The sequence below is a fragment of the Amphibalanus amphitrite genome, unplaced genomic scaffold (assembly GCF_019059575.1).
Source record: "Amphibalanus amphitrite isolate SeventyFive unplaced genomic scaffold, NRLGWU_Aamphi_draft 000029F_arrow, whole genome shotgun sequence".
Taxonomy (NCBI): Eukaryota; Metazoa; Arthropoda; class Thecostraca; order Balanomorpha; family Balanidae; genus Amphibalanus; species Amphibalanus amphitrite.
Genome location: NW_024881525.1, coordinates 818,656 through 842,758, shown reverse-complemented (window position 1 = coordinate 842,758; position 24,103 = coordinate 818,656). Strand labels below are relative to the sequence as shown.

Below are 24,103 nucleotides of genomic sequence, written 5' to 3'. Positions count from 1 at the left end.
GTCGAGCACACGCCACCCGTGGGCCGACGCCAGTCGCACGGTCGGAATGCACGCATGCCACGGACCGATTGCGCAGGGCGACAGGAAACGGGGCACACGGGAAGAGCCCAGGGCGGTGCTGGAGTTCCGGTAAGTCCATGGAAAATGAGCCTAAGATGCCAAATGGTGGGGAGGGTGAAGCTAGGTTTGCTTCAACACTATCTGTGTTCGACCAGTTTAAAATATTGCTAGAAAATAAAATTAAACTATTGTTCAAAAAGTTGGTGTCCCCCAGCTAACGACTGGCTTGGCAGCGGTTGGTCCGTTCTAATTTGTTTGTATGACAGATCAATAAGAATAGGTGTAACGTAAGTGGTAGCATGGGGTAAACACCTTGAAGAGGAAACAGTTTGGTGTAGATCTATGAAGTTCATCTCCGAATGCCGCCACAGTATCTCTTTATAATCTTACTAGTCGCAACGCAAAGTTAACATCAAAATCGTTCTCTAACTGGGGCTAGGGAGTTGGTCCGATCGTAACACATCGGCTCCCAGTTTTCATAGCGACAAGCTGTAAATGGTGTCCAAAGGACTTCAAAATTAGCTTCACAAAATATTTCGGTTACTTTTGGCTTCCCGATCGTACACGTCCAGTTCAGTGACGCAATGCGTGCCAAGCCGCAGCTAACCCACAGCATAGTTCAAGGATCTATGTTAGGCCCAATTTTGTCCATTGGCGCCCAGTTCCTTGACTATGAATTATGAAATGCCACTAGGTATACCATCCAGAAGTGAGTAGGAGAAACAAAAAAGGCCTGCATGTTTGTGTGATTGCACTGTTACTGTCTGCGCGCAATAACGACGGCTCCAAGAATATCATCCTTGCCGATCGTGCTAAACGCGATTTAGGATACCATCACTGATCACAGGATACTCGTATATTCAGCGCACTGCGCGAGGCTGACAGCCAAACTATCGAAGACATGATTGCAGAACGTGACCTATCTGCTTTGTGACCTCGCCCCGCCGGTGACGCTCGCCCACCCTGCCTTCGGCGTTCCGGTGATATCGAAATTGTGGACCACCAACCGACTGCCCTCGCCGCCTCAGACAACTGCCTCAGGACTTCTTTGCGGACGGTGGCACCGGGCTCCCCCAGTCGCTGGTAAGTGGTAATCACTCTGATGTCTCTCTCCTATCCCTCCCATGCCAGTACATCACAAGCACACACACGCCTACAGACACCACAGCACACATCACATACAGTATCAGGTACTCAAGACAACGACTAACTGTTATCCACCCCACTGACAACGTTGGAAACATTTCAAACTTTCAATGTTACCTCTTAAGTATATATCATGACATTAATCTTTTGCTAACTATGAGCGGCATTGAGCCAAATCCTGGCCCGCCATTAACACAAAATTTGAATGTGGCTCATGTAAATATCAATAGCGTGACGGCAGAAAACAGAATTGACGAACTTTTTCAATTTGTCGAAATTAATGATGTAAAAGTTTGTGCGCTTACAGAAACTAAATTAGATGACAGAGTTTCTCCCACATTATATAAATTAGGCGGTTTTCACGATCCTTTCACTAGACATAGAGACAGAAACGGAGGCGGAGTGGCCCTGTATGCCCACGCCTCACTGCCTATAAAAAGACTGACTGAGCTTGAATTGGAGGAAGAGGAATGGATATGGGCGAAAATTAAAACGCAAAATCAAACTATTCTTATTTGTTGTACATATCTGCCGCCAAATTCAAACGCTAATAGACTACAAAGTTTCATTGAACGTTTTTCGGAAAGCGTAAGCCTCGCTCAAAAACACTCACCAACTGTAACCATCATTTTAGGAGACTTTAATGCCGGGAACGTGTATCTCAACAACATGACTAATCACAGTGGTATCACGACCTTCGACCTAAGACTCCAAGACACTGCTAGCATGCTAGGACTCAGCCAACTTATCACACAACCCACCCGAATGACAAACGACAAAAGCAACTTACGCGACTTAATATTTACAGACAATACTGACATTATTATCGATAGTGGGATATTACCTTCGTTTTCACGTCTAGACCATTTCCCAATATTTGCGACTGTATGTACTGCTTTTCCACGACAAACGACAGACCTCACTCATAAAACGATATGGAATTATGCAAACCTTGACTCACAACTTCTTACCAGACTTTTACAAGACACTGACTGGGAACAAATTCTGGACAACGACATAGACACAGCAACCGAACTGTTTATAGAGGCTTTATCAAGTGCTGCCGACGCATCGATTCCAAAAAAGATAGTTAGAGACAAATTTCAAAAGCCATGGACGACAAACGACCTAAAAACACAAATAAGGAAACGCGACAGACTGTTCAGACGAGCCAAACAAACTCAGACTGCCTACGACTGGGACCGATGGAAATATCAACGAAACAAAGTGACATCGATGAACAAAAGGCTGAAGCGACAACACATCCAACACCAAGTGGAGAAACTTTTGACACTTAAGCACGACCCACGCAAGTACCACCAAACACTACGCACAATGACAGGACGAACACGCGACTACACTATTCCACCGCTAGAGGGACATAACGGAGACATATTAACTGACGACTTCGAAAAAGCGACGCTATTAAACAATCATTTCGCCAGACAAGCGACGGTCGACTTAACCGGCGCACACAGACATCCACTAAATCATGACTCAGACAGAACGCCGGTGCCCACTCTGGGTGAACTGATGACATCCGAGAGAGAGGTTCTCCAAATACTAAATTCACTCGATCCTAACAAATCAACGGGCCCAGATGAAATTCCAGTAAAACTTATCAAGTTAACAGCTCTCATCATCGCAGAACCATTGTCCAAACTTTTTAACATGTCACTAAGTCAGGGAATTTATCCATCAAAATTTAAAGAAGCAAACATAAAACCAATTTTCAAAAACAAGGGATCACCTTCTGACTACACTTGTTACCGTCCCATCAGTATACTTTCATCGTTATCTAAAGTCTTCGAAAAAATTGTCTTCAAGGGTATATATTCCCATTTACTGAATCATTCTCTTTTGACCGACAAGCAGAGTGGGTACCGGCGTAGCCACAGTACAGAACAACAGCTTTTATACCTGACTCACAACTTGTACAAATCACTGGACATGGGACGAGACTTTACTGCTATCTACCTCGACATTTCTAAATACTTTGACAAGATCTGGCATGACGGACTGTTGTACAAGAGTAAGCACGACTTCGGAATTACTGACTCACTTTTCGACTGGTTAAAATCATATCTTTGTGACAGGACACACCGAGTACGGATCAACAGCACATTCTCGGCCACTAAAACAATAAATGCGGGCTGCCCGCAGGGATCCGTACTCGGGCCTTTGCTGGCACTTATGTATCTCGACGGACTTTCAAGACGAATAAAGAATGACATTCTCTTTTTCGCTGACGACACATCTATCTACGCCTCGCACACGACAGCAGACATTGACGCCGTACAGCTATCACTACAACAAGACCTCAACGAAATCCACAAATATGGTCGAGAATGGGCAATTACATTCAACGCTACGAAGACCATCCAACAAACATTTTCACACAGACATCAGTACACACCACCAAAGCTCACTTTCGAGGGCGCAAACGTACCCATTCATGAAACTCATACTCACCTTGGCTTGACACTTTCTAAGGACCTACGCTTCCACCAACACGTCAATGCAATATGCAACAAGGTACACAAATCACTCAGTCCACTCTACTCCATTGCACGTTACATACCAAGGCCCATTCTCGACCAAATTTACAAGACGTATATAAGACCTTACTTTGACTACTGTGACACAATATATGACGGACACATAACAATACGAGACGCTGCCCGACTTGACACGCTACAAAACAGAGCAGGGAGACTTGTGACTGGGGCTATGTTCAGGACGTCAACCGAAAAACTTCTACAAGACTTGGGCTGGGACAAACTGACTGTAAGACGACAAATACACAAACTCACTTTATATCATACATTCACTAATCCAAGACACCAAACGCCAAATTATATCACGATGATCATGCCAGAAACACGTGCAGAAAACACCGGCAGAACACTACGCAACTCCAACACACACACCATGCCTCCCAACCGAACCACATCCTTCCAGAAGTCCTTTTTCCCCTCAACAGGCAAATCCTGGAACCAGCTTCCCGAATCCATCCGATCCCTTCCTCCTCGTTCCTTTCAACGAGAGATCTCGAGGCGACTGGGGGTGCCTGGGCCTTCTCCCTTTTACAAAATTGGCACTAAAATGGGCAATATTTTCCATTCTAGGCTACTAATGCAAATGTCACAACTAAATTCACATTTATTTCAAATACAAAGGCACGATACACCTGAATGTGCTTGTGGCTTTGAAACAGAAAATATTCATCATTTCATTCTCGCGTGTCCCAACTATAATTTGCAGAGAGAGGAACTTTACCGCGACATGTTGCAAATTTTTGGCGAAAATTTTGGTCAAATGTCAACTACACGGTTATTACGTGTTCTTTTGCATGGCGACGATCTTGGCGGCGGGGACTGTCGTGCGGTGGCTCAGCATTTCCAAAATTTCTTGCTTCGTTCGCACAGATTTACCTATTAATTTACCTACCTCATTCAGTTTTGTGGGCGGCGTCCCCGGTGGGCTGAGTGACGTCAGCGCGGGTTGGGTCGGTGGCCTGTCGTGGCGGCGGCAGTGGTAGTTTTGTTTCATTACGCTACGTTACCTTCATTACGTTGTATGTTTATGTTATATTCGACGTTGATCTGAAGGCTATGTTCATGTTGTTTTATGTTTATGATGTCTATCTGATTATGTTACAAGAGGTGGTGCCTAGAGTCAAGCACAATGTGCTTTTGCACCACTCTTATATTATTTTGCTTTATCTCTGTTATTCATGTTCATTTTCCGATCGTTTTACTAATAGGTTGTCGATGCGCAATAAACATTCTGGAATGGAATGGAATGGAAAATGCATTGTACGCAAGCCGAAAGAAAAAATGATAGACGGTCATTTTTCAACCGTTTCCTTAGCTCCTGAGATGACCTCAGGCTCAGAACTCAGAAGCCAGAGCATCACGTTCAATGATAATCGCAGCTTACAGTGCATGACGGAATGACTTAAATTGTTTTATCTCAGTGCGGGTGTTTGGAGTGTCCGTCCGTGCAGTTCAGTTGAAGTCTATTTTTACTCTCAAATCACGTGGATCACTTCACTCACATAAGCGATAACGATTGCACAAATTATTCCAAAGTATAGACCTTATGCGATAACCAAGAGCGGCGGAAATTACGGTCTCTGTTTCGTCACCTATAAAATGTCCCGTGGTAATTCGGTCTTTTCCAATCGATGGGCTTAGGTTATTACGCTGGTCTTGATTAACGGAGGCATCGATTTGAAGCCATGGTGAGCAAGGGACCATAATGACGAAAAGTAGACGTCATTTACCCAATGGGATCAATGCGTGGCAAGCGGCTTAGCATGCAACTCTGTCCTCATATTGCTTCTGAGTCCACTCCGTCTCCTATTTTGAGTTATGCATGTCATTTTTATAGGATGTTCCCTCGATACCTGCGAAAGATAAGGATAAGCAAATTAAGGGTGCCCAAATGCTTAACTAACCAAACCCTTTCATTGGCAGCATCACCGTAGTTTCGTCGGGCAGGTCCTTCCTTCCAGCTCCCCGTGAACCTTTTTCGATCTACCGTAAATATCTTATATGGAACTTTAACATTTTTGGGATATGAAGATATGAAAATGAAGAAATTTTGAATACGAAATTTTAATTTCTATCTCTATACAGCAAAATCCGCTTCATAAATACTCGGAGGATAAATCCAGCCGCCTAGCCCCTTGGATGCTATTCACGTATATCGTCATAGAAGCATAACTGACTCCGGTTTAAAGCCACCGCTTGATAAATCCAAAACGCCGCGTCACCAAGGTGGATTTAATAAGCGGATTGCACTGTATTTCCAGACGAAAATCTGTCCGTATATGAAAAAAATAGTGTTCATGATTTTAGGGGAGAATTAAGGATTTAAAGGGAGATAATGACCTTTTCCCACAAAATCTGAGTTAGGACCATTTTCTGACAAAACACAACAAGTTATAATGTAAATTAAAACCATTTTGCTCAATTCGGTACCTTGCCGCAAATATCTCAACTTGAAGTCACGTTAGCAGGGAGCGCTGAAAATGACCGTTGAATAAGTACTTACATCACTTTTTGGTACTTGCATGTAATTTTGTAAAATGAGCGTATTCCTTACATTTGATCTTCATCACATCTAGTTAGTTAATGGTCGTCTATAGTGCCTTCAAAAGATATTCATGGTTTGGGGGTGGTTTATGTCTAAATTTACGCAACTATTTTTCCTGTTCATCATCTGAGGCCATATGCTGCTATTTTAGTAGCAACGACTCAATTTTGAATCGGTCCCGCCGACTGCACAATAAAAGAAGATAGATACAACACTTTTGCGGCATCACTGAAAAACTTATGCAGTACTGTTATCAAAATTCTCATAACACCGTTCGACAAACCTGAAGTCTTTTTGAAATAAATATGCTTGTATTTTTCGCTTCAGGCTCTGACGCCAAAATAATGAATTTCGTAGTCGCAATCGCAAGATTTAGCTGCGTTTCTGGCGCCTGCCGTTCATTTGTGCCGCATGCCGCATGCCGAAACAAAGAAGAGTAGGCACTATGTACCCCCGAATTAACTAGAATCTAATTAATTCTAAACCGAATTAACTCTAATTCAAATTAGAATCCTTACAACCAAGCAACGACAAGGCGATAACATAAACAAAAACCCAAGCGTCGCTGTTTGAAACAAAAGCGCCATATACTGCGACTTTTTTATAGAGAAGGACAACGCATTTCGGTGGGTGTTACAAGTACTGCAAGTACTGCTTCTTTTTTGCAAAAATAAAAACCTTTTTCACATACGAAAATGTGCTAGGAAATTTTCATATTTTATAGAAACTACAGTAGAAATAGTATAGATGTCGAGTAATTTTTATTTAAAGGAAGACTGCCACCTTCAAAAAGTTTTCTCAGATCGGCCTATGATTTATTCCCTGGACAAAACAAAATTTTAGAATTCACCTGACAAAGTATCATCACGTGAATCGCGAAAAAAATTGTCGATTATCATACAATTATCAATCGGTTAATGTCTAGCGACAATGTTTACACATCACTAGACTTCAAGGTCATAAGATTATTACATTTTATTTGAAAAAGTAAGGTATTTTATGATTTACTAATATATGATTTCATAAGAAATTGGCCATGTTTAATTTATTTTGCATTTAAGTTCGTAAAACATTTAAAAAATCATGGCTCATTTGGAATGGGTCTGGCCCATGTTAAACCCCATTTCCCACACTTTTTTGGAAAAATGAACTACTGAATATATAAGTTTAACTTTTATTTTGACACTCCAAAATTCTTCTCTGATCTCGAAACAATCAAAGTTTTGACATATATTTACCAAAAGATAAGAAAATTCATGTTTCAAAGTTATCGATAAACAGTAGAGATGTCGGTTTTCTTGGACTATAAAAATGGCATCAAACTGAGCTTTGGTCTCCGATTTCTCGCAAACGGGTTCGAATTTCGGAAAACCGACTTCAGTCTGGGACATAGGTGGCTCAGCTCTAGTGAAAACCGTTTTGTGAAAAAAAGGTGGCAGTCTACCTTTAAGAAAAAAGAAAGCTCATTATCTCCCTTTAATTTCTATCTGCCTTGGACTTTTTTTGGCAATACTTGCCGTCATGTAGGTACTTTATCGTTCAACTTGCAGAAGCATGCCAATTGCCAATGCATGTGACTCTGACTGTGTCTACATATAAACACGTAGAACATAAAACCGTTCAATTACTGAGAAACAGATATTACTGCAATTCCCTTAAGGCTGAAACAGACTCTTTCCGCGTTCAGGAAATCGCATGCGAGAGCCTATTCAAATACATTATAATTCTTCCCGCATCAACCGCATCCGGGAGGTGCGTGCGATTGATGCGAGCGTGCTTCCATGTATTTGAATAGGCTCTCGCATGCGATTTCCTGACTGCGGAAAGAGTCTGTTTCAGGCATTAATCTGTGCAGTTAGGTATTTCTTAAATGCATATATTTAACCCTCGCATGTGTAGGGGGGGGTCGGATGGACCCCTCCCCATGGTTTTTCGCGAATAACTCGCGTAAAAAGCGGCCGATCGCGACGAAACTTTCAGTACCCTCACATTGATCAATTTTACACCTACCCTGAAAATTTCATGACCCTGACCCAAATGACCTTTGACCTGTGACCTCTTTTCCGAGACCATGTTTGGCCGGAATCGCGATTCTACGTATGTCGGCTCGCATAAGCCGCGCGTTTGCAAGCTTTTCGTGGTTTCAAACGTTCAAACATGTGATTTGATGTTGCTTCCATGCATTAGGTGGGTGTCAAGGTCACCTGAAGGTCAGGTCAGGTCATTGACCTTTGGTGACCTCGGGTGACCTCGGTTCACTTTTTCGAGCTGTACATGTTTCTAGGCTAGTTTTTGGAGCTGAATTCGAATTTAACAACCATTTGAACATTTACGAAGTAGTTTTGGTGCCTTCGTAACATGTTACGAAGCTGTCAGAGGCGGTTGACACGTACTACGAATACCCGTCACGATGCCTACTGGTTGACCTGACCTGACCTGACCCGACCTGGTCTAAATGCTTAAAGACATCATCTGTGATCAAAACTAACACGATATTCGTGATCAGCACCCCGAAAAACCCCTTAGCAGCCACACTTTACGACTTTCTAACAGGTCCCGATTTTCCCGACTTTGGGTCATTGACCTGACCTGGAAGGTCACCCAATGACCTAGGACCTTAAAATTGGGTATCATCGGCTTCCTCTCGTCACGGGCAACACGCTCGTTTTTTCCGCGAAGCTCTAGCTCGATCAGGGGCCAAACGGCAAGGGGGGGTCCAACCGACCCCCCCCCCCCTACACATTAGAAGCTGGCAAACGCCGCACACATGCGAGGGTTAAGATGTATTGAATGGTCGGTTTTGCCATGATCAAATAATTAAATATGGTGATGAAATTGACCAGTAACATGGCAGTAAGATGTATTTTTAAATAACAAAATGAGGCCGAAATATAGAACGAGCTTTCGTCTTACGACATCATCGGGTTCTGGCTTAGCCGAGGCAATCACATTTGAAAAATTGGAACAGAACCAAATATTCACACGTGCACATTGGCCCAGATGGCTTTTGGAGGTCATGTAGCGATACGTATTGCGCAAGAGACGTACACTTAAAAAGACCAATGCAAATATCGGATACAAATCGATACAATTAAACAAGAGCAGACCGCAGCACGCTCGCCGTCACATTCAACTGCATCACACACTGTACCAATATTTAACCATACATGTATGTGGTCATGTAGGTTATACAAGTAGTATCCTTACAATTGTTACAGTACCCCAAATCGTATACAAGTGGTCATATAAACTACACAAAACTACACACGCGGGGGCTGTGTGTTTGTGTTGGGTGCTCGTGCGCTAGAGCCTAGTGTGTTAAAGGCCACGAGCTTTGCATTGTGTTCAGGCTAGGCCGAAGGTTTCTGATGTGGATTGATTCCATTATTTTTACTTCCGCGCAATCTTTACCTGTATCTAGAATTTCTATGCGGAAGGAGTTGTTAATGTCACTATTGGAAAGGTCGTTGTGAGAGTGCAAGATATGCTCGCCTAGTGGTGTGTCTAGCTTTCTTAGACGTGCGTTACTCAGATGTTCGTTGAATCTGTAGCGAACTGGTCTCGTGCATTCTCCTATGTAGGTTTCCGCACGTTCTGCTGTCTCGCATGGCTTACACGTGATTTTGTAAGAATCACGTTGTTTCTGATTCAAAAAGAACAGAAACAACATTCACAAAAGAACCCAGAAAGAAAAACGCAACACAGCACAGCACAACTCACAAGTCTACATGAGGCTACCGTACATTAACGAGACAATAGTCCGCCGCGTCAACGGCATCCTTCGTGGGGCTAAAGCCCCTATTAAACCGGTATGGACGAACAACAACTCACTTCAAAGGAAATTGATCTCATCAGCACTCACCCGTCCTCCCTGTCCCGCCGGCAACAGACATTGTCATGCCTGTACCAATGGACTCGACAAAAAATGCAGTACGAGAAACGCAGTGTACAAAATCACGTGTAAGCCATGCGAGACAGCAGAACGTGCGGAAACCTACATAGGAGAATGCACGAGACCAGTTCGCTACAGATTCAACGAACATCTGAGTAACGCACGTCTAAGAAAGCTAGACACACCACTAGGCGAGCATATCTTGCACTCTCACAACGACCTTTCCAATAGTGACATTAACAACTCCTTCCGCATAGAAATTCTAGATACAGGTAAAGATTGCGCGGAAGTAAAAATAATGGAATCAATCCACATCAGAAACCTTCGGCCTAGCCTGAACACAATGCAAAGCTCGTGGCCTTTAACACACTAGGCTCTAGCGCACGAGCACCCAACACAAACACACAGCCCCCGCGTGTGTAGTTTTGTGTAGTTTATATGACCACTTGTATACGATTTGGGGTACTGTAACAATTGTAAGGATACTACTTGTATAACCTACATGACCACATACATGTATGGTTAAATATTGGTACAGTGTGTGATGCAGTTGAATGTGACGGCGAGCGTGCTGCGGTCTGCTCTTGTTTAATTGTATCGATTTGTATCCGATATTTGCATTGGTCTTTTTAAGTGTACGTCTCTTGCGCAATACGTATCGCTACATGACCTCCAAAAGCCATCTGGGCCAATGTGCACGTGTGAATATTTGGTTCTGTTCCAATTTTTCAAATGTGATTGCCTCGGCTAAGCCAGAACCCGATGATGTCGTAAGACGAAAGCTCGTTCTATATTTCGGCCTCATTTTGTTATTTAAAAATACATCTTACTGCCATGTTAGAGGGTTAAGATAATTTATTTTAAGCCATCAAAAGCAGTACGAAAACCTAACAACAATGTTACGTTTGAAAAAGATGGCAAACAACATTTGTCAACGTAGTATATCTGAATTTCACCCAATTATGGTGAAGGATGGTAAAAATGTCCTTTCATCAGTAGGTATATACATACATGAGAGAACTCTGCGAAATGTGGGGTCTAAGTGACAAACCAAAGGATTAAAAATACCTACTTACAATATTTCCCCAGCGATAGAAATAATAATAAGTATCTAGAGGACAGAAGCAAGTTCGTGGACATTTATCTACGCCTTACTATACAAAATCGTATCTGTACCCCGATGTTTTGCCGAACCGCTCATGGGAACAATGTTTGGCAAGTTATAACGCTCGTCATTTTCGGTCAGGTCCTGGGTATATAGTACATACATAAAAAGTTAACTTTGAAGAAGTGTGGCAGCACCTTCCCTTTCGTAGAGACAGCTTAAACCGCTATTCCAGATTCAAATAAATGTTATGGAGGCGAAGTTGAGGTAAACTGACTGATACTGACTCCTAGCTGGTGAGTGCCAACAACCCGTGGAGCCTTTGACTCCGACCTCAGCTCTGAGTTCTGACTCGTCGATATGTGCGACGCTGATGTTTTCGGTGCACTCGCTCATTTGTGGTTTCTGCTCTGTTAACTGCAACTGCTTTCAAACAGAAAATAAATCACCCTATATTATATTGCACTCAATTCACGTATGTCGGCATGCAAATAACAAAACAAAAAATGCATGCATCAACATCCCACGCCTTTATACGCACACACGGACACACTACATGGCTTTATTATGCTAAAAGGCGTGCGGTGTGTGTTGGTTTCGTTATCATATGTGCAATGTAGGTAGGAGTAGTGAAGTAATCTTGGGTATTACAATATTTCTGTTGCATCGCATTACTGGCGGCTCATTAGTTTAGCTAATTTACTAATATACTCGCTAGGTATGTAATAAAATATCATCTTAGAACACAAATAGTGAACAAGACGTTAGACAAAAAGTAAGATAAGAAGCATGGGATACCGCAGGAAGTGTACCATTCATAGCACGCCATAATAAATGCCCTATATTAAGGTAATTTTTCAGACACCTACATTGATATGTGCTACCCTGAATTAAACGTTGATAAAACACTCGAGATATGCCCACCACTGTTACCCATTTCGCCTCGCCACAAAGACCGTCCCTCCCACGCCCAGTCGCGTCCCCGTCGCGTCGATCGCGCTCTAGTCACAGTTTCACCGGCATGTCGGGCTGCATTCGATGGTAGTCGACATCGGTGCGGTCGATGTGTCGGAACGTCAGCGCGGCGACGAAGGCGACGGCGGCGAACCCTCCCGACACGAGGAACACGCTCGGGTAGCCGCGGCTGTCGAGCACCGCATCGGCCAGCGGCGGCGCCAGCAGCGACACCAGCGTACCCGTCATGAAGATGACCCCGTACACGTGGCCGGCGACGTCGGTGCCGAGCCAGTCGGCCGTGCCGGTTACCACCACCGAAAACACGCCGGCGTAACAGAAGTAGATGGACCACACCCAGAACAGGAACATGACCTGACTGCCCTCCGTGCAGGCCGGCAGGGTGAATGTGAAGAAGCAGATGAGTCCTGGCATCATCAGCATGATGGGCTTGTAGCTGAACATGTCGCAGAGCACGCCCCAGACGAGGCGGCCGATGAGGCCGAGCACCAGCGAGCCGGAGCCCACCAGCTCCATGAAGTGGTCGTCGCGGATGAACGTCTGTCCGAACGCCTTCCACAGCGGGTTGAAGATGGACAGCGTGAGGATACACATGGCGAAGCCGACCGTCAATTGCAGTGCCGGCAGCGTCATCAGCGACTTCTTCCAGGATGTCGTCTGCTCAGCGCTGGCCACTGAAGGGCTGCGGCTCGCTGGTGTCTTGCTGCGGTCTTCCTGAGGGTCAGCGCCCTCAGAGGCCGCTGTGGCGGAGGTATCGGAGGTGTCGCTCAGTGCGCGGCCGAAGCCCGGCTCGGGGGTCAGTCGGTCGTGCTCGGCGGGCGGGTCGTGCACACCGAGCACGCCGATTAGCTGGAACACCACGCTCACGGCGGCCTCCAACAGGAACAGGCACGGCACGCGGTCCAGCAGCGCGTCGTCGTAGAAGAAGCCGTCGTCGGGATCGGGCAGCACGTTGTCAGGGTTGAGGAAGCTGGTCTGGATGGTAGTGAACATGATTCCGCCGAGCCGGAACCCGGTGACCACCAGACCGCTGATGAGGCCGCGGTGGTGCGGGAACCACTTGAAGCCGGCTAGCAGCGGCGGGCTGTAGGCCAACCCGACGCCCAGACCGTTCACCACGCCGAACACGACGATCACCCAGGCGAGCGACGTGTCGACCACGACGTACATGAGCGCCAGCGCGCCGGAGCTGAGCACGCCGCCGGCCAGCAGCGTGAGCCGCGGTCCCAGCCGGCGGTAGCAGATGCTGCCCAGGAACACGCCCGGCCCCTCGGCGGCCGTCATGGCGGCGTCCACCCACAGCGTGGCGCCGAAGTCGACCGGCAACCGGCGGCGCACGGCCAGGTATGAGGTCAGGTAGGTGGTGAAGTTGCCGTAGCTGTAGCCGCAGCCGAGCGACAGGTGCAGCAGGAAGCCGGCAGCCAGTGTCACCAGACCGCCGCGCGCCGGCCGGCCGAACCGCAGCCGAGCGCGCAGGCCGTCCCAGCAGGACATCGCCGCCGCCGGACCGACGCCGTCCTGTGGCAATCACAGGAGTCAGTGTCACACAGGTCGACAAAGAAATCGTGTCTAATGTGAGCCGAGATTGATGACTGAGGTTTTTATTACTTAAATGGCTAAACAAACCGCACCCATCGAACAAAAACACGTGTCACGCCCCGTCCGACTATATCAGGTGGCCTCCGCGTTACATCAGCTGGCGGGGCATTCCGACTGATAACGTCGAGCTGCGGCCGGCGGAGTATGCGCCCCCACCCACCTGTTATATAAATGTTGGTGTCCCTGGTTTATCATGGCCATGGCCATCACGTATGTGAGAAATAAAACCCAATGTTGACGTCCGCCGTTTTTGCACGCTCGCCACTAATCGCCTGAAGCGAGCATTCAAGTTTCAGCATCCTGCAAGGACATCACTAAAAAGTTTGTCTACTGTAAGAAAAAAAGCCAAAGTGCTCTGAATCATTTTGCACGCGTTCTGATTGTTGTAACTTGACCGGAGTACCACAGTTTTATGGTCTTGGGGAAATGGGCTCGTAACAATCTCGGACGTATCTGAAATAATACAGGAGGCACGTGCTTCAACTGTTATGCTAAATTCGTTCTTTTCTAAGTTTGTCGGACTACAGTGCAAGCGTTCCGATACTGTTCCGTATTCCATGGCTGTAACGTCTGATCACTGTGCCCACAGCTACGCACGCCAAAGATAGGACAAGACCGGCGGACGCTCTGCGAATTGGCATCGGATGCAAGCGGAAACGTTTACAGTTAAACTCCTTTAGCCCAGAAGTCGCCAGCCATGACTGACAAAGAAGAGTTCGATTCCTTCCTGACCAAAGTGGACCAAGTCTCAGCACTGATCGAGGCGCTCCGCTCCCCTGACTCGGCCACAGTGGAGCAGGCCTCCCGCCAGGCAGACCTCATCACCCGCGGCCGACTGGCCGAAGGCGCTGTTGACGAAGGGGCAGGGAGCGTCGTAACGGCCGAGAACAGAAACTGCGTCAACCCCCGTCCGGCGGTCGATCCGGCCACTGCACAGCAGGAGGACTTCAAACGACAGATGGAGGCGGATGCCGCGGAACGAGCTGAAAAGAAGAAAAAGGCCAAAATGCTGTCCGATACGTGGAAAGAGAAGGCGATTGCATCTTTTCGAGCGGGGAAGTACGATGACGCCCTGGAGAAGTACACTAACGCGATCACCGAGCTGAAGGACAGCTGCCTGCTGTACACGTCGCGCGCTCAGACGTTGCTGAAGCTGAAGCGGGCGAGGGAGGCGATGCAAGACCTGGATCTGGCGCTGCGACTGGACGAGACCAGTCTGCGCGCCTGGATCCACAAGGGAAAGGCGCACATCCAGCTGGGTCAGCATGCCGACGCCGTAGAGAGCTTCCAGCAGGCCATCAAGCTACATCCGGACCAGAGAAAAGTGATACAGGTGTATATTGACGATCTGGAGCGATCACGGGTTCGCAACGCTTTCCAGCCATTAGAATAGACGTGTCACAGTGTTCAACACCTTGGCCGACGCATCGCCGTGCCGCAGTGACGAAACGGGATGCCTTGCAGACAATGTGATAATGTCATGAGCCATGCATTATTGCAGCATGCTTTTCCTTTGCCTCATTTGAGCTTCATGAACCCGCATTCCGCATGCATTTCATACGTGTTCTGCCTCGACATCTCAAACGTTCACCCATTGCAATGTAGGCATAATCATTCACTGCCAAAGTATTATAGAGGCTACAGTTACACATGTCAACGGTAGCGCCAGCCGCTATTCAGTATTCACTATTGTTGAAGGAATTTTCCATTGTTCCATTGTGTAGGTACCTTCACCCCTGCTCGAACATTAAAGCCTAAACTGTAGAATTACCTATTACTAGTTTGTCAAATACAGTGCAAACTGCAGAGAATGTTGCATATTTGCCCTGTATGACGGCACAAGGGCCTGATAACGGCGGAAGACAAGAGACGGGCCAAAAAGACGAGGTCAGTGGCTTAGTATTGTTTTGAAGACTGTGCATCTACAGGAAGCATGGCGTCAGGCACGTCGCATTTTTTTTAGTTATGTTTGGTTATTGCCGAACGGCGCCGGGCGCTTATGGCTATAAGATACTTTCATGTTGAGTACGTACCGTATCCAACCGTCCACGAAACCGCCTATCGGACTCACACTGGAGCTTGAGTCACGAATTTTTCACTGTAGAGTCTCCCAGTCCACGTTGTCCTAAAACTACAGAAGAGCACTGTCAGTGATCGCCACTGAATGTCTGTGGGGAGCTTCGTTTCTGATCACCACTTCGCTCCACTAGATTGCCTCACAGGTCACAGTCACAACTGAGCTTGACTGTGGAAACTCTCCACTCACGGTCGCCACTGAGCTGTACTGTGGAAGGAAACTCTCCGCTCACGGTCACTACACAAAGGTCCGGCACAAAACCTCGGAGCACGCGATGAGCACGGAGCACTGTCTGACGGTGCCGATAGGCCCACGGCCGTCATCCAACTGTTTTCGAAGCTGCAAACGCACAGTGCATGAGCACTTTTGCGCAGGACATCTGAGCACTTTACACGATCCTACGGCGTATCATGCATGATAGCTCGGCGGTCAGCCACTAGCTAGACAAGAGCCCTAGAGCGCTTTATCTCAGATAAGGCTCAAGTGGTCGAACAAGGACCAATTAAGGAAAAATACACGGCGTTCATTATGATTGCTGCAAAATGCCGAAGAGAGGATGTGAAGATGAAACTTAAAAGCAATATCAAAATAATTTGCTCTGTTAGGAAAAGACCTTTTGCTCATTTATTAGTAAAGACTCGCGGGCCTGGGGCGGGGGGGGGGGGGGTTAACAAATTTCAGCGTTACAGACATGAACTTCAAATAGCTGCTAAAATAGAGTTTTTAAGATAGAACCAAATTACGGGCACGGCTGTGAAGCGTTAGACCTACAGAAAAACAGAAAAACAGGGAAAAAAGCTTGGTTGACATGAGGTCAGAGGTCATGTCAACGACCCCAGAACTGGGGCTTTAGTTTTTCGCAAATAACTTCAACATGGTCCAAGAGCTACGGCAGTGGTACCATCTCATTCGCCTTGTCAAGTCGTGTCGAATGATATATATTTTGTTAGGAAAAGGTCAAGTTTTATGTTGACCTCATGAGACCTCGAATGATCTTTGTTGAACATTGACACATGAAAGTTTTATGATGGATTCGTAGCCGCTGATCACGAATCTGGCATATATTTTCCTCTAAGCGTTCATTTAGAGCCTCCGGTTGACAAAATAGTCTTATTTATCATTAGTCATTACCAACTTGAATCAGTGAAATAGCCTCTAGCAAGGATACTCTTCCGTGACCTTGACCTTGGAGCAGCCTTGTATCGTAATATCAACCACAAAAGCGACCTGACAAGCCTCAAAACGTTTCAAAATATTTTGGAAGCTATAGTACGCAAGATGTTCGAAAAAAGTGAAAAGTTTGAGGCCAATTATAAGCATGACCTTGACGTTGACCTTTAGTTTGGAGCACATTTTCGGAATTCTCCGATTCTGTTTATAGTTTTGTTTCACACTCATTCTTATTTCTTCAGCTGTGTCTCGGGCGGCACCACTCGATCTGTATTTATCGTGACCACGTGGGGGAGCCGAACGACCGGCCGTTCCGGACCCTCTACAACCACAGACACCGCCCGATTAGGAGGTTATAGCCGTTTTCACGACGGGCTATCTGGCGAATGCACCTAGTCCTCACCAAATCTGCACCCAATCTCTTTGATAACAAATATTTTAAGATTATGAACTTATTTCACTGCTTTAATCGATGACAATGTCTGATGGTATGACAAGGCAAGTATATAAGCAATTAGTGCAACCCTAAGTGTATATAGGTAAATAGTGCGACCCTAGCTGATAGATGGCTACTAAGAAATACACTGAACCTGATTTGAACCAAATCCTCACCAAATGTGCACCTAATCTACAACAAATGTGTACCAGATGGTCGTCGTGAAAACGGCTTACATGTAGGGGAGAGTGGGGTAATTTGGCCGTTTTTTTTTTTTAGAAAACGATGTAACTAAAAATCGACAACACATGTCATGTCTGCATTTTCTCAACGCTAACAGGTGTGGTATACATTTTACTTTCCTGGACATTAAACTTGAAAGTTGAAATGATAGAGTAACTACTTATATTGAAATTGTGACGTATTACAAAGGTCTGCAAAGGGGCCAAATTGCCCCACTAGCAGGGTTATTTGGCCGGAGGTGTGGGGCAATTTGGCCGGTGTTAGTTTGAGGCCATGATTTTTGTTATAGGCGAGTCAGCTTCTCATTCAGCAATGACGCGTGCCCTACGACGCATTTGAAGCATTTTGGAGATTGACTCAGCCGTCACAGGGGTCGAAAATAGTCAAAATAGCGGCTCTAGATGCGATGACAGTTTTTTTTTACGAATAGCTTTTAAAGTAGTCAAGCTAGGCCAAAACTAAAAGTAGGTACCATCGTAATTCTCTCTCCATTCCGCATCGAAACATGTATGTGTTGACCTCGAGAGGTCAAGGTCATAGGTTGGCTTCAGGTCACGTTACCTCAGGTCGCTTGACCTCAAGGTTACGTGAGTTCAAGGTCATCATGTATATCATTCGATGCGCCTTGACGAGCTGAACACAATGAGAACATTTGCGCGGCTGTATCTTTTTTCTGTAAGTATTTATTAGCAAAAAAGCGTTAGGTAACCTTTGATGACGTCACATGCCCTTACAGCTGTCCAATAGGAAATATTTCATCAAGGTAGTCAAAGTTGGTCATGAATTATGCCCTTTATGGTATAATTGACCATGACAACTTGGCCGTCACTCCCAGCATAGTGACTCTGAGCGCACCGGCCAAGTTGCCCCGCTAGTTCCGGCCAAATAAACCCACATTGCCATTCTGAAAATTTTTGTCTATAAACTCGTCATGGCTGTACAGATCTAGATGAAATTGCTCTTGGAACCGCTGAACACCCTCAAAAATGGCGCCATAATGTTGGAATTCGTTTACAGCCCAAATACTACATGTTATACAAATTTTTAAACGGAAGTACCTAAAAGTTACCATTTTCTAACGAAATTCACGTTTTATTAAATTTGAATAAAACTAAGAGGGGGAAAGTTTTGACATTTGTTCTCGAGTTAGTTCTGCCGATGACAAATGAATAGAGACTAAAGTTATTTCTTTCACTTTTATCAGCTTTCGTACAGGTGGGGGCGGCCAATTTACACCACCGGCCAAATTACCCCACTCTCCCCTACATCTTATCCACAACATATTCATACACAGAGCCGTGAGAGCTCTGCGGCCGATGGCGTCAGAAACTCCGCACTTTGGGCCCGGAGCGGCGTCAGTGGTGGCGCAGCAGTACATTGATTTGATGCCGGCGAGCTCCGGCTGGAACCGAACCGGAGCAGTTCGATGGTACAGCCGGAGTTTCCGCAGCGTCCACTACTGACCCGCCAGGGGTACGGGATCAGACGGGGATGAGGGACTTAGTAAACGCATCACATATCCATTGCACTGCGTCAACATTGACGAAGCCCATGGATGTCTATCGAAGTAAAGTAAAAAGTTAGCGCATCCCAATAATCTTTTGTGTTTTCCTTTAAGTTCCCACACTATTTCATAGGTACGATCATTCCAGTAGGTACGATACAATCACATCGCTGCCGACGAGGGGCGTGAGTACAGGTAGGTAGGTATACGGCTACATGTGTTTACCTATAGACATCGGCCAGATTGTGTCAGGCCAGCGTCTGTGATATTCACGCGTGCTCATCTAGGACAGATTTTACACGACGTAAGATTCATTTTGTTTCCCATCCGAATTACGAATAAGGAAATTCACCGAATTACGAATCCATCGAATTAGGAAATAGGGTAATTAGGAATCGACTAGGAAATCCAATGCATGTGGGATTTCCCAGCATGCAGGTCATGCAGGCAAGACGGTAATGGTTACGGTAGGTATACGGGTAATACCTGTACCTAGGCGGATCCAAGATCGATGTCACCACGTCTTCCGTCTAATTATCAGACATAGTACTGCATTATGAAGTCTGCAAAGTATTTATATATCAGGCAGCGGGGCAGATACCCCCGTATCACGTGACCATCGGACAAGCCTTTGGTCGTCATGGTAACCGTTCATCGCGCGTCTCGTAGCGATCGATGGTGGGCCAGCTGGGCTGGGTGCAGCGCCCCTGGCGGCCAGCTGGCGCAGCTCGCGCCACTGACCACCAGTTGCGTCGAAGCCGTCGACGGCGACACGACTGGCTGACCCGGGGAAGGGGACACAAACGAGCCTGTAGATCGCCAGACGTGAGCCGGGGCGGTCGGCGGTGGCGACCGGGCCTGGCCGGCCGCAGCGAACGGTGCACAACACAGGCAAGCTGAGACTGACTGAGCCGAGAGGTAAGTGGTCGCCTGGACAACCGCAGCGCTGCACAAAAGCTTCTAGTTCGTAGTTGCACGAAATCTGACCGAAAAGCGCTCGCATAGACTAAGCACGTAGAATCAAGGCACTTAGCAGCCACCAGTTGTTCTGTTTTAAGCGCTGTTTGTAATAATCACCGACTCGACGACTCTTCAAGGCGCACTCGAGTCGCTGAAGCTCCCGGTCATCTGAGCGCCAACCTTCAGTCCCCGGCGTCGCCTCACTCTCGGCCCCTCTCCGTCGGCCGATGGGGCGGAAGCGGAAGGCGTTCGACCCCGCCGCGGCCTCCGGCCTGCGCCAGAGCGCGCTGGAGCGCCGTCTGTGCAACGTTATCTGTCTGTGCCAGCTGCTGGCCATCATCTCCGGCGTGGCACTCATCTACCTCTGCTTCATCGTCATCAAGCCGAGCCACTACACGCTGGCGGCGCGCTTCGAGGACGACGCGTCCGTGTGCACCACGCTCGGTTCGACCACGAGCGGCGCGTGCCTGCGCCCCTCGTGCGCCGAGTGGTGCCTCTCCAGCACGGGCGGCACGTGCCGTGTCATCACGGCGTCGGTGCGTCGGCCCGGTGTCACGGTGGTGTTCCGGGACTGTCAGCTGCAGGACCAGTTCTGCTCGGAGCTCAGCCCCGACCACCTGCAGACGTTCGTCTGCTCGGAGGGAGAGGATGACGGCGAGTGTCACGGCCTGCATGGCCTCTTCAACTGCTCCGAGATCGCCGCCAAGCCGCGCGTCGGCCGCGGCCCGCACACGTCGATCTGTAAAAATGTGACGGCGCTGAGCCAGTGCACCAACACGGCGCGCTGGCAGCAGCCGGAAAACCTCACCCGCTGCAACCGGTACGTGTGTAACCACCTGCGCGGCGTGTTCGAGTGCGTGGACGGCGTGTGCCGGCAGCTGCAGTCGCCGCGCTGCCACGCGCGCTGCGCCGACCTCACCATGGGCAACATCGCCGTGGCCACCGCCGACCGGTTCCACTGGGGCCGCTGCCGGGCGGCTGAGGTGCTCGGCGAGCCACTGTGGAAGGCCGACGAGCAGCCGCCGCTGGCCATCTTCTGCACCCGGCTGCAGGGCGGCGCCGCCGGCGACCTGGTCGGCGACGACTGCGTCAACGGCACGCTGGTGCCGGCCGACGAGTTCGGCGCGCTGGAGACGTACCGGGCCGTGCGCGCCGCGCTGCGCCGCCACGCGCGCCTGCTGGTGCCCGCCGAGGAGTTCATCTTCAACGCCACCCAGGTGATGGTTAACATCGACGGCTGCGTGAACACGCTGCGCAGCGAGTGCAGCGGCTGGCTGGCCGAGCGCCTGGTGGACGGCAGCGACGGCCGCCACCCGGCCGTCTACCCGTGCCACGTCACCCCGAGCAGCACCGACTACGTCATCACCGACTACGACCGGCGCCAGACCATCCGGCAGATGGCCCTGGCCGCCACGCTGCCCTGCGCCTTCCTGACGCTCTCCTGCCTCTGCCTCTTCATCTGCGGCAAACTGGTCCGCGTCAGCGAGTACGGCGTCTTCTACTGCCGCGACTGCCACGCGCAGAGCCCCACCCGGGGTGAGTAAGAGCTGATCTCTCGGAGAGATTCTCTCAGACAGTAAACATTCTTTGATCAATTTCTTAACACAATCAGAAATCCCTTTTCAGCTTCACTCAGCATGTGTATTTTCTTTGTAATCTAGTAAAGGGCAGCGAAGTTTGATATTGTTTTCACTTTTCTCCGATACATTTTTGTTGCGCATATTGAGTGCAAAATTTGACCCCCTTACCTGAAAAGGTAAAATCATTTTGGGCCCGTCAATGGACCGCATATCGAAATTTATTTTGCTAAGCTAAGTTTAATACCGTGACGTGACAACAGCTAATAACGCTTTTAAGTTTGGACCCACTACTAACTATTCAAGCTGAACTGTCGTGTCGTACGTCGTGCGGTACAGTATACGTGCCAGGCCAGACTGTCGTGCGGTACAGTATACCGCCCAGGCTGGACTGTCGTGCGGTACAGTATACCGGCCAGGCTGGACTGTCGTGCGGTACAGTATATCTACCAGGGGCTGTCGTGCGGTACAGTATACCGTCCAGGCTGGACTGTCGTGCGGCACAGTATAACTACCAAGAGCTGTCGTGCGGTACAGTATACCGTCCAGGCTGGACTGTCGTGCGGTGCAGTATAACTACCATGGAATGGTACAGCATATCTATCTACCAGGCTGGTCAGTGGTCTGTCATGCGTTACAGTATACCTACCAGGCTGGACTGTCGTGCGGCACAGTATACCTACCAGGGGCTGTCGTGCGGCACAGTATAGCTACTAGCTAGGACTGTCGTGCGGCACAGTAGGTATACCTACCAGGGGCTGTCGTGCGGTACAGTATACCGTCCAGGCTGGACTGTCGTGTGGTGCAGTATACCTACCAGGGGCTGTCGTGCGGCACAGTATAGCTAGGACTGTCGTGCGGCACAGTATACCTACCAGGGGCTGTCGTGCGGTACAGTATATCTACCAGGGGCTGTCGTGCGGTACAGTATACCGTCTAGGCTGGACTGTCGTGCACGGCACAGTATACTACCAGGGGCTGTCGTGCGGTACAGTATACCGTCCAGGCTGGACAGTCGAGCGGTACAGTATATCTACCAGGGGCTGTCGTGCGGTACAGTATACCGTCCAGGCTGGACAGTCGTGCGGTACAGTATAACTACCAGGGGCTGTCGTGCGGTACAGGCTGGACTGTCGTGCGGTACAGTATATCTACCAGGAGCTGTAGTGCGATACAGTAGGTATAGGTACCCACGACATACCTAGTTTGACTGAGCTGTCGCGCGGTAAAGAATACGAAAATGAATTTAAGTTTCCCCTAAAGTCACTATGTTTATTGGGGAAAACAATGCTCGCACCACAACTGTACATTAGCACAGTGGCCAATCGATATACCACGAGCTGTATGGATGCATAGTATTTGGTTGTTTACTGTTTAGTTTGCACTTTTACGTTACTACATTTCATTTTCATTTAGGTACTTACCTACAGTATATATTTGATCATTTCATTTTAATTCCAACGGCTAAATAGCCATATGTTAGGAACCGTATAGGAACTGCACCCAAACGACGCGACAAGGAGCACAGGCTGACATAGGCGGCGGAACGGGGGTGGCACCGGGGCACCGTGGCCCCCTCCCTTGATTTTGGCATTTTAACATAAGCCCTGTGGGCGTTGCATGGAAAGAATGGGACCAAAAGTCGGCAGTGCCCCCCTTAATTGAAGGTGTTTCGCCACTACTGCAGGCTGATTATGTAAATCAGTACAACTGAGCCACTTCCCATGTGTTGCAGACCCCAAGAAGTCGAGCACCCTCTGACGCCACGCCAAGGGGAGGTACCGCGCCACCGGCCGGGCCAGCCAAGAGTCGACGAGCCCCATCATACCGCCCACGCACTGAGGACGGGGTCACGTGACCGCGCTGACCTCCGAAAGGTCACCTTCGCCACACCCGATTTCACAGCTGGCTCCCAACCGAATTACATGACGGAGTCGTGTCTCCAAACTGACCCGAATCCCTGATCCCTTATGCGTTTTTCATTGTCTTGGTGTTACTGTAGTGAACGAGCTTAGATATAGTTTTCTGAAAGAAGGTTAGTCGTTTTTATTAGAGGGTATTCTTTGAAACTTCTTTGCTGCTGTTGTATCTATGAATGAAACTGCGAAAAGCTTTAGATGTGTAGTGAGTGCACAATTTCAGCTTGTTTCATAATGGATTTCAAGTAGGTAGGTGCGCACTAGGCAAGATCGCATCTTCATTCCACGTATACCTAGTAAGCAGTGGGTTCTGTATTTTTTTGTCTTCACCCTCATT

General features: G+C 47.9%; 3 protein-coding genes across 3 annotated transcripts; 2 read left to right on the top strand and 1 right to left on the bottom strand.

The window, feature by feature from the left end:
- Positions 1–29: 29 nt before the first annotated feature.
- Positions 30–15,298, top strand: LOC122366372 (tetratricopeptide repeat protein 12-like). The gene is made up of 2 exons (XM_043338561.1): positions 30–129; positions 14,470–15,298. Exon 2 carries the CDS (start codon positions 14,578–14,580, stop codon positions 15,271–15,273), a length of 696 nt encoding a protein of 231 aa, XP_043194496.1. The 5' UTR covers positions 30–129; positions 14,470–14,577; the 3' UTR covers positions 15,274–15,298.
- On the bottom strand, positions 12,312–13,775 carry LOC122365968 (MFS-type transporter AFUA_1G00970-like). The gene has a single exon (XM_043337665.1). It carries the CDS (start codon positions 13,773–13,775, stop codon positions 12,312–12,314), a length of 1,464 nt encoding a protein of 487 aa, XP_043193600.1.
- A 4,707-nt stretch (positions 15,299–20,005) lies between the features above and the next one.
- Positions 20,006–24,103, top strand: LOC122366364. Its single transcript, XM_043338551.1, has 2 exons — positions 20,006–21,806; positions 23,583–24,103. The coding sequence occupies exons 1-2, from the start codon at positions 20,498–20,500 to the stop codon at positions 23,606–23,608; spliced, it is 1,335 nt and encodes a 444-aa protein (XP_043194486.1). The 5' UTR covers positions 20,006–20,497; the 3' UTR covers positions 23,609–24,103.

Excerpts from the sequence above, each read along its gene's own strand:
- LOC122365968 (XM_043337665.1), bottom strand. The coding sequence starts at position 13,775 with ATGTCCTGCTGGGACGGCCTGCGCGCTCGGCTGCGGTTCGGCCGGCCG.
- LOC122366372 (XM_043338561.1), top strand. The coding sequence starts at position 14,578 with ATGACTGACAAAGAAGAGTTCGATTCCTTCCTGACCAAAGTGGACCAA.
- LOC122366364 (XM_043338551.1), top strand. The coding sequence starts at position 20,498 with ATGGGGCGGAAGCGGAAGGCGTTCGACCCCGCCGCGGCCTCCGGCCTG. Across the intron at positions 21,807-23,582 it reads CGCGCAGAGCCCCACCCGGG|ACCCCAAGAAGTCGAGCACC; the intron begins GTGAGTAAGAGC and ends CATGTGTTGCAG.